At 41.6% G+C, this 14,123-nt stretch overlaps 1 protein-coding gene across 1 annotated transcript; it reads left to right on the top strand.

Annotated features, from left to right (window-relative positions):
• Nucleotides 1-2,674: 2,674 nt before the first annotated feature.
• LOC133041717 (uncharacterized) lies at nt 2,675-3,358 on the top strand (the record flags this gene model as incomplete). Its single annotated transcript, XM_061122699.1, has 1 exon — nt 2,675-3,358. A coding segment is annotated over exon 1 (684 nt), but the record flags the coding sequence as incomplete, so codon positions are not given.
• Between the last annotated feature and the right edge of the window lie 10,765 nt (nt 3,359-14,123).

Genomic DNA, 14,123 nt, shown 5'->3' with positions numbered 1-14,123 from the left:
TGATTTTGTAGATGTTCATTTTTCATTTTGGTAGTTTTATTGTTTAAAGTTTTCATGATTCTGTAGAGTGTTGATGGATTTCCCATCTCCATCACCACAGCCACTAATCAGTTATAAACCAAAGCATGGCACTCATTACATCTAGTCTACCTTATAGCTTCACCTTCCATTTACTTTTCTCTTTCCCATATGGGCTCTAATAGTTGAGAATCTTTTAAGTTGCAAGTAACAGAAATCAACTGAGGCTAGTTAAGTCTTAAAGGGGGATGTTAATAGAAGGATATTGGGGTATCATGGAATTCAGGGCAATGATACATTATAACAGTGGCCTGAGACTGAGATATAAAATGCTTTGGAAAACCCAGGCAGTTTTCTCTCCATCTGTGATCTTTGCTTCTTGTGTCTTCATTCTTCAGCTTTCCCCCGCCAACACCTCATTGCAAATCACGGTTATCATCAACTTTAGATTTTACATATATTCCCTTTTCATTACCCAGAGAAAAACTGTCCTCTCTTCCTTTTTATCTCAAAATCCTGAGGAAGGTATTTTATTGACCCAGCTAGGTCAGCTGCCTACCCTAAACAAGTCAATTGTAAGCAGAGATCTCAGTTTCTGTGGGAACCACGTGGAGGGTGTGATGGTGAATGGGAGAAGAGGGCTGGAGGGGCAGGAGAGCAGAAGAAAGAGTTACTGTTCATAGAGATCCAGATCCTACTCACTCTTCAATGCTGGCTCATCAGATCAGAACTTAAGAGTTGGAAAGAGTCTAGGAATTCACCTAATTGAAACTTCTCCCTTTATAGATGAAGAAGTGAAGAATCCCCTTCTTTAATTACTCACATGTATTCACTTGAGTCATATTTTTTTAAATCATTTTTTTCCTCTACATTTGTTAACTTGGTTCTCCAAACACTTGCCCTTAATGGCTGAGAATAGCTGCAATTCATCATTCTAAGAGTTTTGCTTCTTAGATCTGCTATTGCCCCAAGGAGATCTTTCATAAATTATACTTCAGAACCTACTCACTAGTTTTGCCTTTTATCACTGCCTAGTCATTCATTGGATTTGATTTATGTCATACCTGAATGGTCTAGTGGTTATCCCTACTCTCTTCAGTTTAAGTCTTAATTTGGCAATAAGGAGTTCATGATCTGAGCCACAGTCAGCTCCTGGTCTTGTTTTTGTTGACTGTATAGAGCTTCTCCATCTTTGGCTGCAAAGAATATAATCAATCTGATTTCGATGTTGACCATCTGGTGATGTCCATGTGTAGAGTCTTCTCTTGTGTTGTTGGAAGAGGGTGTTTGCTATGACAAGTGCATTCTCTTGGCAAAACTCTATTAGCCTTTGCCCTGCTTCATTCCGTAACCCAAGGCCAAATTTGCCTGTTACTCCAGGTGTTTCTTGACTTCCTACTTTTGCATTCCAGTCCCCTATAATGAAAAGGACATCTTTTTTGGGTGTCAGTCCTAAAAGGTCTTGTAGATCTTCATAGAACCGTTCAACTTCGGCTTCTTCAGCATTACTGGTTGGGGCATCGGCTTGGATTACCGTGATATTGAATGGTTTGCCTTGGAAACGAACAGAGATCATTCTGTCATTTTTGAGATTGCATCCAAGTACTGCATTTCAGACTCTTTTGTTGACTATGATGGCTACTCCATTTCTTCTAAGGGATTCCTGCCCACAGTAGTAGATATAATGGCCATCTGAGTTCAATTCACCCATTCCAGTCCATTTTAGTTCGCTGATTCCTAGAATGTCGACATTCACTCTTGCCATCTCCTGTTTGGCCACTTCCAATTTGCCTTGATTCATGGACCTAACATTCCAGGTTCCTATGCAATGTTGCTCTTTACAGCATCAGACCTTGCTTCTATCACCAGTCCCATCCACAACTGGGTGTTGTTTTTGCTTTGGCTCCATCCCTTCATTCTTTCTGGAGTTATTTCTCCACTGATCTCCAGTAGCATATTGGACACCTACTGACGTGGGGAGTTTCAGTATCCTATCATTTTGCCTTCTGTTCATGGGGTTCTCAAGGCAAGAATACTGAAGTGGTTTGCCATTCCCTTCTCCAGCACCACATTCTGTCAGACCTCTCCACCATGACCCGACCATCTTGGGTGGCCCCACATGGCATGGCTTAGTTTCATTGAGTTAGACACGACTGTGGTCCTGTGATCAATTTGGCTGGTTTTCTGTGATTATGGTTTTAGTGTGTCTGCCCTCTAATGCCCTCTTGCAACACCACCATCTTACTTGGGTTTCTCTTACCTTGGACGTGGGGTATCTCTTCACGGCTGCTCCAGCAAAGCACAGCCTTACCTTGGACGAGGGGTTTAAATAGACTAAATAGATAAATAGATTAATAGATTAAATAGATTTAAGGGACTAGATCTGATAGACAGAGAGCCTGATGAACTATGGACAGAGGTTCATAATATTGTACAGGAGACAGGGATCAAGACCATCCCCATGGAAAAGAAATGCAAAAAGGCAAAATGGTTGTCTGAGGAGACTTTACAAATAGCTGTGAAATGAAGAGAAGCTAAAAGCAAAGGAGAAAAGGAAAGATATTCCCATTTGAATGCGGAGTTCCAAAGAATAGCCAGGAGAGATAAGAAAGACTTCCTCAGTGATCAATGCAAAGAAATAGAGGAAAACAATAGAATGGGAAAGACTAGAGATCTCTTCAAGAAAACTAGAGATACCAAGGGAACATTTCATGCAAAGATGGGCTCAGTGAAGGACAGAAATGGTATGGACCTAAAAGAAGCAGAAGATATTAAGAAGAGGTGGCAAGAATACACAGAAGAACTGTACAAAAAAGGTCTTCACCACCCAGATAATCACAATGGTGTGATCACTCACCTAGAGCCAGACATCCTGGAATGTGAAGTCAAGTGGGCCTTAGAAAGCATCACTACGAACAAAGCTAGTGGAGGTGATGGAATTCCAGTTGAACTATTTCAAATCCTGAAAGATGATGCTGTGAAAGTGCTGCACTCAATATGCCAGCAAATATGGAAAACTCAGCAGTGGCCACAGGACTGGAAAAGGTCAGTTTTCATTCCAATCCCTAAGAAAGGCAATCCCAAAGAATGCTCAAACTACCACACAATTGCACTCATCTCACATGCTAGTAAAGTAATGCTCAAAATTCTCCAAGCCAGGCTTCAGCAATACGTGAACCGTGAACTTCCAGATGTTCAAGCTGGTTTTAGAAAAGGCAGAGGAACCAGAGATCAAATTGCCAATATCCGCTGGATCATCGAAAAAGCAAGAGAGCTCCAGAAAAACATCTATTTCTGCCTTATTGACTACGCCAAAGCCTTCGACTGTGTGGATCACAAGAAACTCTGGAAAATTCTGAAGGAGACGGGAATACCAAACCACCTGACCTGCCTCTTGAGAAACCTGTATGCAGGTCAGGAAGCAACAGTTAGAACTGGACATGAAACAACAGACTGGTTCCAAATAGGAAAAGGAGTACATCAAGGCTGTATGTTGTCACCCTGCTTATTTAACTTCTATTCAGAGTACATCATGAGAAGCGCTGGGCTGGAGGAAGCACAAGCTGGAATCAAGATTGCTGGGAAAAATATCAATAACGTTAGATATGCAGATAACACCACCCTTATGGCAGAAAGTGAAGAGGAACTAAAAAGCCTCTTGATGAAAGTGAAAGAAGAGAGTGAAAAAGTTGGCTTAAAGCTTAACATTCAGAAAACTAAGATCATGGCATTTGGTCCCATCACCTCATGGGAAATAGATGGGGAGACAGTGGAAACAGTGTCAGACTTTATTTTTTTGGGCTCCAAAATCACTGCACATGGTGACTGCAGCCATGAAATTAAAAGATGCTTACTCCTTGGAAGGAAAGTTATGACCAACCTAGACAGCATATTAAAAAGCAGAGACATTACTTTGCCAACAAAAGTCCGTCGGGTCAAGGCTATGGTTTTTCCAGTGGTCATGTATGGATGTGAGAGTTGGACTGTGAAGAAAGCTGAGTGCCGAAAAGTTGATGCTTTTGAACTGTGGTGTTGGAGAAGACTCTTGAGAGTCCCTTGGACTGCAAGGAGATCCAACCAGTCCATCCTAAAGGAGATCAGTCCTGGGTGTTCATTGGAAGGACTGATGCTGAAGCTGAAACTCCAATACTTTGGCCACCTCATGCGAAGAGTTGACTCATTGGAAAAGACCCTGATGCTGGGAGGGATTGGGGGCAGGAGGAGAAGGGGACGACAGAGGATGAGATGGTTGGATGGCATCACCGACTCAATGGGCATGAGTTTGAGTGAACTCCCGGAGTTTGTGATGGACAGGGAGGCCTGGCATGCTGCGATTCACGGGGTTGCAACGAGTCGGACACGACTGAGCGACTGAACTGACTGAACTGATTCATTCATTCAATCTGTCCCCCAGGCACTTCTGCTTCTGTTGGTCTTGTGAATGTTCTTCCCCAGAGCTGTGTCCTTAGGCACATTCTCTTCTCAAGTTAGACATTTTGTCTGATTGATTTTGTTACCATCCCAACACCTCTTACATCTACATTTTAGAACTCTCTCCTGAACTCCAGGTCATAATGATCTTCAACATCCCACCATATATCTCCCCTTGGATATTTCATAGTAAACCTCAAAGTCAGCATGTCCAAAACTCAACTCAGCTTTGGGGATAAAATCTGTATTCCTTAATCCAGGAAGTGGTATCACCACTCATTCAATTCTCCAGTTTAAACTTCTCCCTCTCATCCATTGCCCCCACCCTCCACCCCCCAATCAGTCACCAGGTCCTATACATTCTATTTAGGACTTTGTCAGTTTATACCCTCTGTTCTATTTCCATTGGCAGTGCTTTAATCAGGCTCTTGGCATTTCCTAATTGCTTAGGTTCCCAACTATTTTTTCTATATCTAATCTGGACTTATCTATCTTCCCCACTGCTGCTAGAGTAGTCATTCTAAAATATATAACTAATCAAGTTATTGCTAGAAATCCTTCAATGGTTTCTCATAAAAGGTAAAGGTCAATTTCCTTAATAGAATACTTGGTATAGAGCATTGCCTAGTTTCCTAGCAGTGGCTCCCAAATTTCTCCCTGAGCACACGTCTCTCCAGACAAAACATCTTATGGTCCTCTAAATTCCATGCTCTTTTATGGTTTCTGTTCATCAGTTATGCTATTTTTTCCTCCTTCCGCCTAACTTCTTTATTTAGTTAGCTCCTACTCATCCTCCCAGATTTAGTTTGTGCACATCTTCAGAGAATTCTGTGGAGCTTTATACCAAGGTCACAGGTGTGGAGCTTATACCTCCTTTACTAGAAAAACACCCTACTTTCCTTAAACAACCATGAACTGTCCTTTATATTATCTTTCTGTAGATTGGTGAAAATAACCAGTGGTAATTTCTAAAAATATTTCCTTTCTTATAGGGAACATCTCAGGATGGCACCAAACATATTCATTAATAGTTCAAAATATCTTTAGTTTCTCTGTAAAAGGAAGCCAATGTTTAGTAATTAATGTTTCAGTATCTTATTTTATTTGGGAGTGACCTAGATATTTAATAAACTTCCAACACTTAATTTAACACAACCCTAGAAATTCAAGTTACCAAAATCTGGAAAGACTAAAGCAAAATTATTTTTAATAGAGTTTTCCTAAAATCTCTTATCTCACATTTTCTTTCCTTAAAAGTTTATTCACACTGAGTTGCTTCCCTTATGGACAAATTTTCAACAGATAAAATAAGCTCTTCTTTAGTTTATATTAAACTTAGGTACAATAAAAGTATTATGCTTAATGATGATTCTTAACATAGGTCTATATTAATTAGATCAACAAACATTAAATACCAGGTATTAATTTAATATTAACTATTCCCCATTCACATGAACCTGGAATTCCTTTAACTTAATTTCTCTTGTATTTAGAATTGTTTGATTTATAGGTGCTTACTTTCTTTAGGCCAATTAAATTACAGCTCATTTACAAATTAACCTCAAAAATAAAAACTAAAAAAAAAACAACAACAAATTAACCTCAGCAATATTATCCAAAGACTAAGACATACACTGAGACATACATAAATCCAGAGAGACAAAGATCTGATCTTATAGTTTTTCGCTTGAGATTTAAAATGTCTCTTTGTCCCTTTTGTCCCTTGACTTGAAGTTCTACCAATTTAACAAAGGTTGAAGTCTCAGACAATGTGGGCTGTGTATCTCAAAGACATGATAAGAGTTAACTTCAGGCTTTTCCTAGGCATATTTCTGTTTAACAAGCTAGCTTTTTCTAATTGTATAGGCTAGGAAAACTGGTTTTATAATTTCAGAAAGATTTCACTTTAACCAGTCTTCTCAGGAGTCTAAAGAATATCATGGTCATACAGTTTTTTCCCCTTCTGTGGTTATGGTCTAATAGCTAAAATTTAAATTAGAGTACTCAAATCAGCTCTGTTAACAGGGGCAGACTGACTGATAAAATGTTGTCCTAGCAAGGATTGGGGAGGCGGGGTCTTAGTTTGATCCAAAGAATCTGAAGAAGTAAGGGAACTTGCAGAAGTAGGGAAAGCTTGGTTCTCCCCAACACTCCCCCACCCCCAGAGATAGCAGAAGTTATGAGGGGATTCTTTAGAATGTTAGGAGAGTTTTTTGATCCCTCAGGCTAGGAGAAAGTCCTGGACCAAAGGGAACTTCAGAATCCCTTCCTTGTCTACAACAATAAAGATCAAATGTGGACAGGAAAGGTTGAGTTGGGGTCATCTAGGAGATCTGATGGAGAGGGAGACAGGGACGGGGATGGGGGTGGGCATGGCGATAAGGCGGCTATTGCCTTAGAAAGACATGTGGCATGTGTACCTCAGAACAAGGTTCTGATTAAGGGTCATAAAGATTTGAACATAAGGAACTTCTGAGTGAGTCCTTTTCCCCTGCTTTTGGCAAAAGAGATCAAGTTGGAGGATGGAGGTATAATTTAGTGTGCCATTAAGAGGTCAGTTTTCTTGGTCCTCCGATTTGTATTGAGGTCAGACTAGATTTCCAAATTTTTCCAGTTCCTGAGAATGTAGCCAAGAGGTGAGTCTGAGGGAGGCTTCTGGATGTACCAGTATCCATTTTTAGCCTATATGCTGTAGAATGGGGATACTGAGAGTCACTGGTTGACTCAGAGGCATCACCTTTGTCCCAGTGAGCCCTCCATTCAACTGGTGGCACCAAATGGCTGACCATCCCAACAGTTGCATCCAACAGTGAGAGGTGACCCCTGAGTGTAAACCATGAAGCTAAGGCACCAACCATGTGACTCAAGCGGGGAAAGACAGAAAAGAGAGAGATTTCCAGGACCAACGGATAACTCTCCAATTGGCGATTTCCTGAAACATGGAAGGCACTCTTGGGACGGTTCAGAGGCAACACCTGCTGCTGCTGCTGCTACTAAGTCGCTTCAGTCGTGTCCGACTCTGTGCCACCCCATAGACGGCAGCCCATCAGGCTCCCCTGTCCCTGGGATTCTCCAGGCAAGAACACTGGAGTGGGTTGCTGTTTCCTTCTCCAGAGGCAACACCTAGGCTCCTGTAAATCAATCTGGACTGAAAGAGAAGTGAAAATAACAGGGAAGACAGGCTGAGGAATCTGTCTTTTAGTCCTACTGGGAAGGTGGTGGTCAGGGAAGTGGGCTTAGTGTTTTGCTTGAACCAATCAATATATGTTTCATGGTGCACAGAAGTTGTCTTGCTGAGAGTGGATGCCCTGTAGTCTGGTCCATTCCATGACCACCTTATCCTGTCATAGGTGTCTCCAAGCAGCAGGTGCAGTAATGTCTTTTAAGAGCCTGACCTATGCCAGCACATTATCAATTGGCCTAATCCTCAGTCTAAGGAAGAAAGAGGAAAGGAGAGCCCTCACCCACTTGGGTGACAGCTACTGGGATGCAGTGGGCTATGGGGCCTTTGGAACACGCCAGAGGGTAACCCTAGCCAGAGTTTCTCAATTGCTTCCATGGCCATTTGCCTGTTTGCAGAGGGTTTGAAGAGAAAGGAACAAGCAAGTGATGGGGGGAAATCCCTAAGAGTCCCTGTATGAGAGATGCTTTCATATTTTCAGGTAAAGATTTTCATGAGTCCAATTCTTGAATCTTCTCATACCTAGAGAAACATTTAATACCACAGACCAATGTCTGGTTCTGGTTCTCCTGGCTAGCCCCTCTTCTAAGCCACTTGGCAGCCTTTCTACTTCTATTAATCTTCAGGCCATGTATCTTCAAACTTCTTGGTAAGTTTGTTTCTTCTAGAATACAACAAATAAATCTCCAGATAATAGCAGAACAAGAATATCACCTGGCCAACACTCAGACAATGCTTGAATAAGCTGCCTTGTTATTCTGTGGACTCTCATCTCCCTCTGTAAATGCACCCTGTCAGAGAGCAGGCACTGGGACCCAGGACCCTATGATGCCTCTGTTAAGCCTGAAGAATCTAGGAATGGTCATCATCCCTTTCCCAGTGACCTGTGTCCCCATGACCTGAGATGGGGTAGGTAGTCAGTTCATCATGAGCAGGCTAAATATTTGGCCCACAAATAAAAAGAGATGGGACTATGGAGCCCTTTACCAAGGTCACAGGTGTGGAGACTTATATCAAGGTCACAGGACAAAAATTTCCAGAATTAACCAAGCCCCATAACAGTTGTTGCCATGAGCCTCCTGATCTACACTGGCCAGTTCTCGGACCCCATATTAGGTAAAATACCCACCCTATTACCCACCCTATAGCATCCCAACCAATCACCTAGGGCCACCCTTTCAGGAGGACTTTTCTCTGTCCTGAGGCTATAAAAATTGGCTACTAGTCTGCAAAAGGGGTCAACTTTCCCTTGAGCTGGCCCACTGTTCTAACAGCATCTCCTGCTCTTATAAACTTTTGTCTCCTCTCATTCTGCCTCACGTCTGGAAATTCTCTTTCAACCTGCACACGGACCATGGCAAATACTACCCAAAATTTGTGACAATTTTGGATGAACACTTGAGTTCTTGACTAAATTTATTAATAAAGATCTAGATCTTATCCTATTGGGTTTTTTACTAGAAGGGGTTTTAATTTTATAAAATTACTCTGGAATCACTGTGGAAGACCATGGCTCAACATGCCGCAATAGCCAGTGCTATACCACTTCAGTTTGCTTCACACTGTTGTTGGCTACATTTCCTTCTTTTCTTACCTTTGGTACCATGGTTTTGCAGCTTTGCTTTGTGTTTTGGTCATGCCACACTGCATGTGGGACCTAGTTCCCTGATCAGGGATTGAAACCACGTCCCCTGCATTGGAAGCATAAGTCTTAATCACTAGACCACCAGGGAAGTCCTGGGTTTGTATCTTAAAAAAAAAAAAAAAAAGCATCCAGTCCTTGCCTCAGGCTCTGTTTGTTTTGTTTTTGGTGACTCTGGTTAAAACAAGTATACAGCCCCAGTTTGAGTAATCAGGGCCAATTGGACAATTTCTGGACTTATTTTTGAGATATTAGGGAATGGACTGTTTTTTCCACTGGACAAAAACCTAGAAGTGGCCCTGGAAGCTAATGACAGTGGAAGAGGAGGAAGACTGCATATAAATGAAACACAGAGGGAATAGATCCAAGAAATGGAGAGCAAAAACTCAGTTCTGATCACACTGTTTCACACCTGGATCAAGCCTCACTTGAAGCTAGAGCTCCTGGGTTTTCAAACTAATAAATGAATAAACCCTATTTAAGCCAAGGTTAAAATGTCCTACATCTGAGGCTGCCTGTTTTAGCAGAAGCATGGCCCAGTCTTACATTCTTAACCCAGGTCCCCTAACTTCCTAGCTTTCAGTTCCGTTTGGTCGCTCAGTTGTGTCTGACTCGCTGCGACACCATGGACAGCAGCATGCCAGGCCTCCCTGTCCATCACCAACTGCCAGAACTTACTCAAACTCATGTCCATTGAGTCGGTGATGCCATTCAGCCATCTCATTCTCTGTTGTCCCCTTCTCCTCCCACCTTCAATCTTTCCCAGCATCAGGGTCTTTTCAAATGAGTCAGTTCATTGCATCAGGTAGCCAAAGTATTGGAGTTTCAGCATCAGCATCAGTCCTTCCAGTGAATATTCAGGACTGATCTCCTTTAAAATGGACTGGTTGGATCTCCTTGCGGTCCAAGGGACTCTCAAGAGTTCTCTAACACCACAGTTCAAAAGCATCAATTCTTCGGCACTCAGCTTTCTTTATAGTCCATCTCTTACATCCATACATGACTACTGGAAAAACCGTAACTTTGACTACTTGGACCTTTGCCAGCAAAGTAATGTCTCTGCTTTTTAATATGCTGTCTAGGTTGGTCATAACTTTCCTTCCAAGGAGTAAGCGTCTTTTAATCTCATGGCTGCAGTCACCATCTACAGTGATTTTGGAGCCCCCCAAAATAAAGTCAGCCACTGTTTCCCCATCTATTTGCCATGAAGTGATGGCACCAGATGCCATGATCTTGGTTTTCTGAATGTTGAGCTTTAAGCCAACTTTTTCACTTTCCTCTTTCACTTTCATCAAGAGGCTCTTTCGTTCTTCTTCACTTCCTGCCATAAGTGTGGTCTCATCTGCATATCTGAGGTTATTGATATTTCTCCCGGCAATCTTGATTCCAGCTTGTGCTTCCTCCAGCCCAGCATTCCTCATGATGTATTCTGCATATAAGTTAAATAAGCAGGGTGACAACATACAGCCTTGATGTACTCCTTTTCCTATTTGGAACCAGTCTGTTGTTCCACGTCCAGTTCTAACTGTTGCTTCTTGACCTGCATACAGATTTCACAAGAGGCAGGTCAGGTGGTCTGGTATTCCCATCTCTTTCAGAATTTTCCATTTCTGCTTTATTTACTATGCCAAAACCTTTGTGTGGATCACAATAAACTGTGGAAAATTCCTAGCTTTAGGGCTACCTTTTCTGGGTTTCTCCAACTAAGCAATGCTCTTTTCAATTACCAAAAAAACTGGTGTTTTGATGAAGAGAGGCTGATCCTAACACAGGGAAGAAGAGATTCTCAAATACAGAATATTATCAGTGGGTTTCTCTTATGCATGTAACAGTTATATCAATAATTGTTCTACCTCCCGGGGACTGAGCCTTAGCCTGAGTTCCCCTGGGTAGGTGGGCTTTGGCATAGGGTCCTGCACTTGCTAAGGTCCCCTATCCCAGAAGTGAGGAAGGGAAAGATCACAGCCCCTCCAGTCTGAGGGTACTGGCCTAGCCTCAGGGAATTCCTTACCCTGATCCCTTCCCCACACCCAGGGAGATAGCTCTCAATTTTTTATTTTTGTTTGAAGTAAAGTCCTTAGTTAGCCAAAAATAAGAATAACAATTGTTCTAGCATTTGTGACAAACACAAACTTGAGTAAGATAAATTCCCTGCCCTTATATTCTGATGCTCAAGAAGTACACTGTCCAAGAGTGATGTAATATGAGTCAAAATAAAAATGCAAATCATATAAGGAATTTAAGATTTTCTAGCAACCACACTAATATAATGAAAGGCAGTAAATAAAATCAATTTTTAAACATATTTAATTTGATGTAATATATCCAACTATTACATTTCAGCATGTAATCGAAATAAAAGTTATTAGTTATTTAATTTTTTTTTTTTTACTAAATCTACAAATACAGTGTTTTATAGTTATAGCACATCTCATTTTGGTCTAGCTACATTGCAAATGCTTAAGAGCCCCATGTGCCTCGAGGCTAATGTATTGGACAGTGGCGTTCTAGAGAACACTCATATAGATAAACACTTAAATGAAAGAATGTAATCAGTGTTGTTTACAGGTACAAACTCTATGCTCTGAAAGAGTAAGGAAGGTAAGACGGAAAGAGGAAACAGACGATTTGTGTCTAAAAGTATTTCCCGGATTACAGACATCCCTGGTGGTAGAATATCTAAATCAATGATTTTTGTATACAAATGGACCTTAAATCGAGGCTTCCCAAGTGGCAAATGGTAAAGAATCTGCCTGCTAATGCAGGAGACCCAAGGGACAGGGGTTCAATCCCTGGGTCAGGAAAATCCCCTGGAGTAGGAAATGACAACCCACTCCAGTATTCTTACCTGGAAAATTCCTTGGACAAAGGAGCCTGCAGATTGCAATCCATGGGGTCACAGAGTCAGATACCACTGAGCACACACACACACAGACCTTAAAAACTTAGGCTTCTTATGATAGCCTTTTGGGGGGAGGGTAATATTTTCTGAAATTTGAGAATGAAAGCTTTGGGGAACATCATCCAGCTAACTTGGACATATCTTTTCCCCATGGTGTGATCATTTCTCAATTCCTTTTGCTTGACTCCACCCAGCAGTACTGCCTCCTCAAACTCTATTGGAAGATAATAGGTCCATATGTGAAAGAGTGGAGGAGGGGCTTTCGCAGCATTGGGAATTACATCTTGGTGAAGGAAAGTTACATTTGGGAGGAGGCAGAAAACTCCAGCCTCAATAAGCAATGCCCACTCATATTTCACTTGATTAAGAAGATTTTCCTCAACTTCCCCATTTCCAAAAACAAGGATGTTTTCCTACACAGCCACAAAATCACACTCAGGATGTTGGTAATTGGTTGAGTTATCTAATTATCTAATATATGTCACATTTAACTTCAACAGACCCAAAATGTCTTTTGTAGTTTTCTTTATTATTTAACATTTTTTTTAATTTTTAAATACTACTTCAATATTCTTGCCTGGGAAATCCCATGGACAGATGAACCTGGTGGGCTGCAGTCCATGGGGTCTCAAACAGTTGGACACAACTGATAAGGCATTCATGTATTTTTTAAAAGAAATATTTCCCTATTATGAAGTCCAAAATATATTTAGGTCTTAAATCCTCCTGGAATTGATATTTGTGATGAAATGACGTGTCTCATTTTTTTTCCCTAAGGATACCCTCTTGTCACAGACCCTTCATTGAAAAGACCATCTTTTTTTCCTCCATTTCTATGTGATGCCACCTTTGTCACAAATCAAGTTTGCAAATATGTTATAAAAACTGTGTTTTTTAAAACAATGATTGTCATATAAGTCAGACTAGTGGGGGGTTGACAGGTATATACTGCTATATTTAAAATAGATAACCAACCAGGACCTACTGTATAGCACAGGGAACACTGCTCAATATTCTGTAATAACCTAATGGGAAAAGAATTTGAAAAAGAATTGCTGTTGTTTAGTTGTTGTGTCCAATTCTTCTGTGACCTGGTGGATTGTAGCCTGCCAGTCTCCTTTGGCCATGGAATTTTCCAGGCAAAAATACTGGTATGAGTTGCCATTTCCTTCTCCAGGAAATCTTCCCAACTCAGGGATCGAACTGGGATCTCTTGCATTGGCAGGTGTATTCTTTTACCACTGAGCCACCAGGGAAGCCCCCCCTCCCAAAATATATACATATGTATGAGTCATTTTGCCGCACCCCTGAAACTAGTACAACATTGTTAATCAAAAGTGCTTCAATATAAAACCAAAATTAAAAAGAAAAAAAAGTCAGACTAGTGGTCTTCTTAGGAAGGAGGCAGGGAGTGTATTTGTGAAGCGCCTGACACTATTTTATTTTTGCTCTACATGATGACATGTCTGTTCAGTGATTATTATACTTACCTTTCTAGTTCAGAATATAATTGTGTTATATTTCCTAACAAAAGGGTTAGCTAGAAAGTAAGCATATAGAAAAAAGAAATACATTGATGAGACGAGTGCCAGCATCTTTGAAAAGTGAGTTTGTGGCTTTTTCTCTCGGCTAGGGAAGCTGGTGCGAGATGCAAACAACAATATACAGAATTCAAGGTGGCAAAGCGCAGACTCAGCACTAATGGGCCGCGGCCAGGTGCGCGGAGGAAAGGGACGTGCCCAGACCTTTCTCCTACAACTGGCCTTGCGGTAGCCGGGAGCCACCAGGGTGGGAGCTTCTAGGTCAAGTGACAGCGCTGTTTCGTCCGGAACCAACTCACAGGGACAGCCAGCGGCCACAAGGACGACCTCCCCGGAGGCGTACCCGCACCACGAACCCCCTCCGACCCGCAGCTAGCAGTTTGCCAGTCTGAGTCGCCAGCGGGTTAA

The sequence above is a fragment of the Dama dama genome, chromosome 20, assembly GCF_033118175.1.
Source record: "Dama dama isolate Ldn47 chromosome 20, ASM3311817v1, whole genome shotgun sequence".
Lineage (NCBI taxonomy): Eukaryota > Metazoa > Chordata > Mammalia > Artiodactyla > Cervidae > Dama > Dama dama.
The sequence above is the reverse complement of the archived record's forward strand: the minus strand, read 5'-3'. Positions and strand labels throughout refer to the sequence as shown.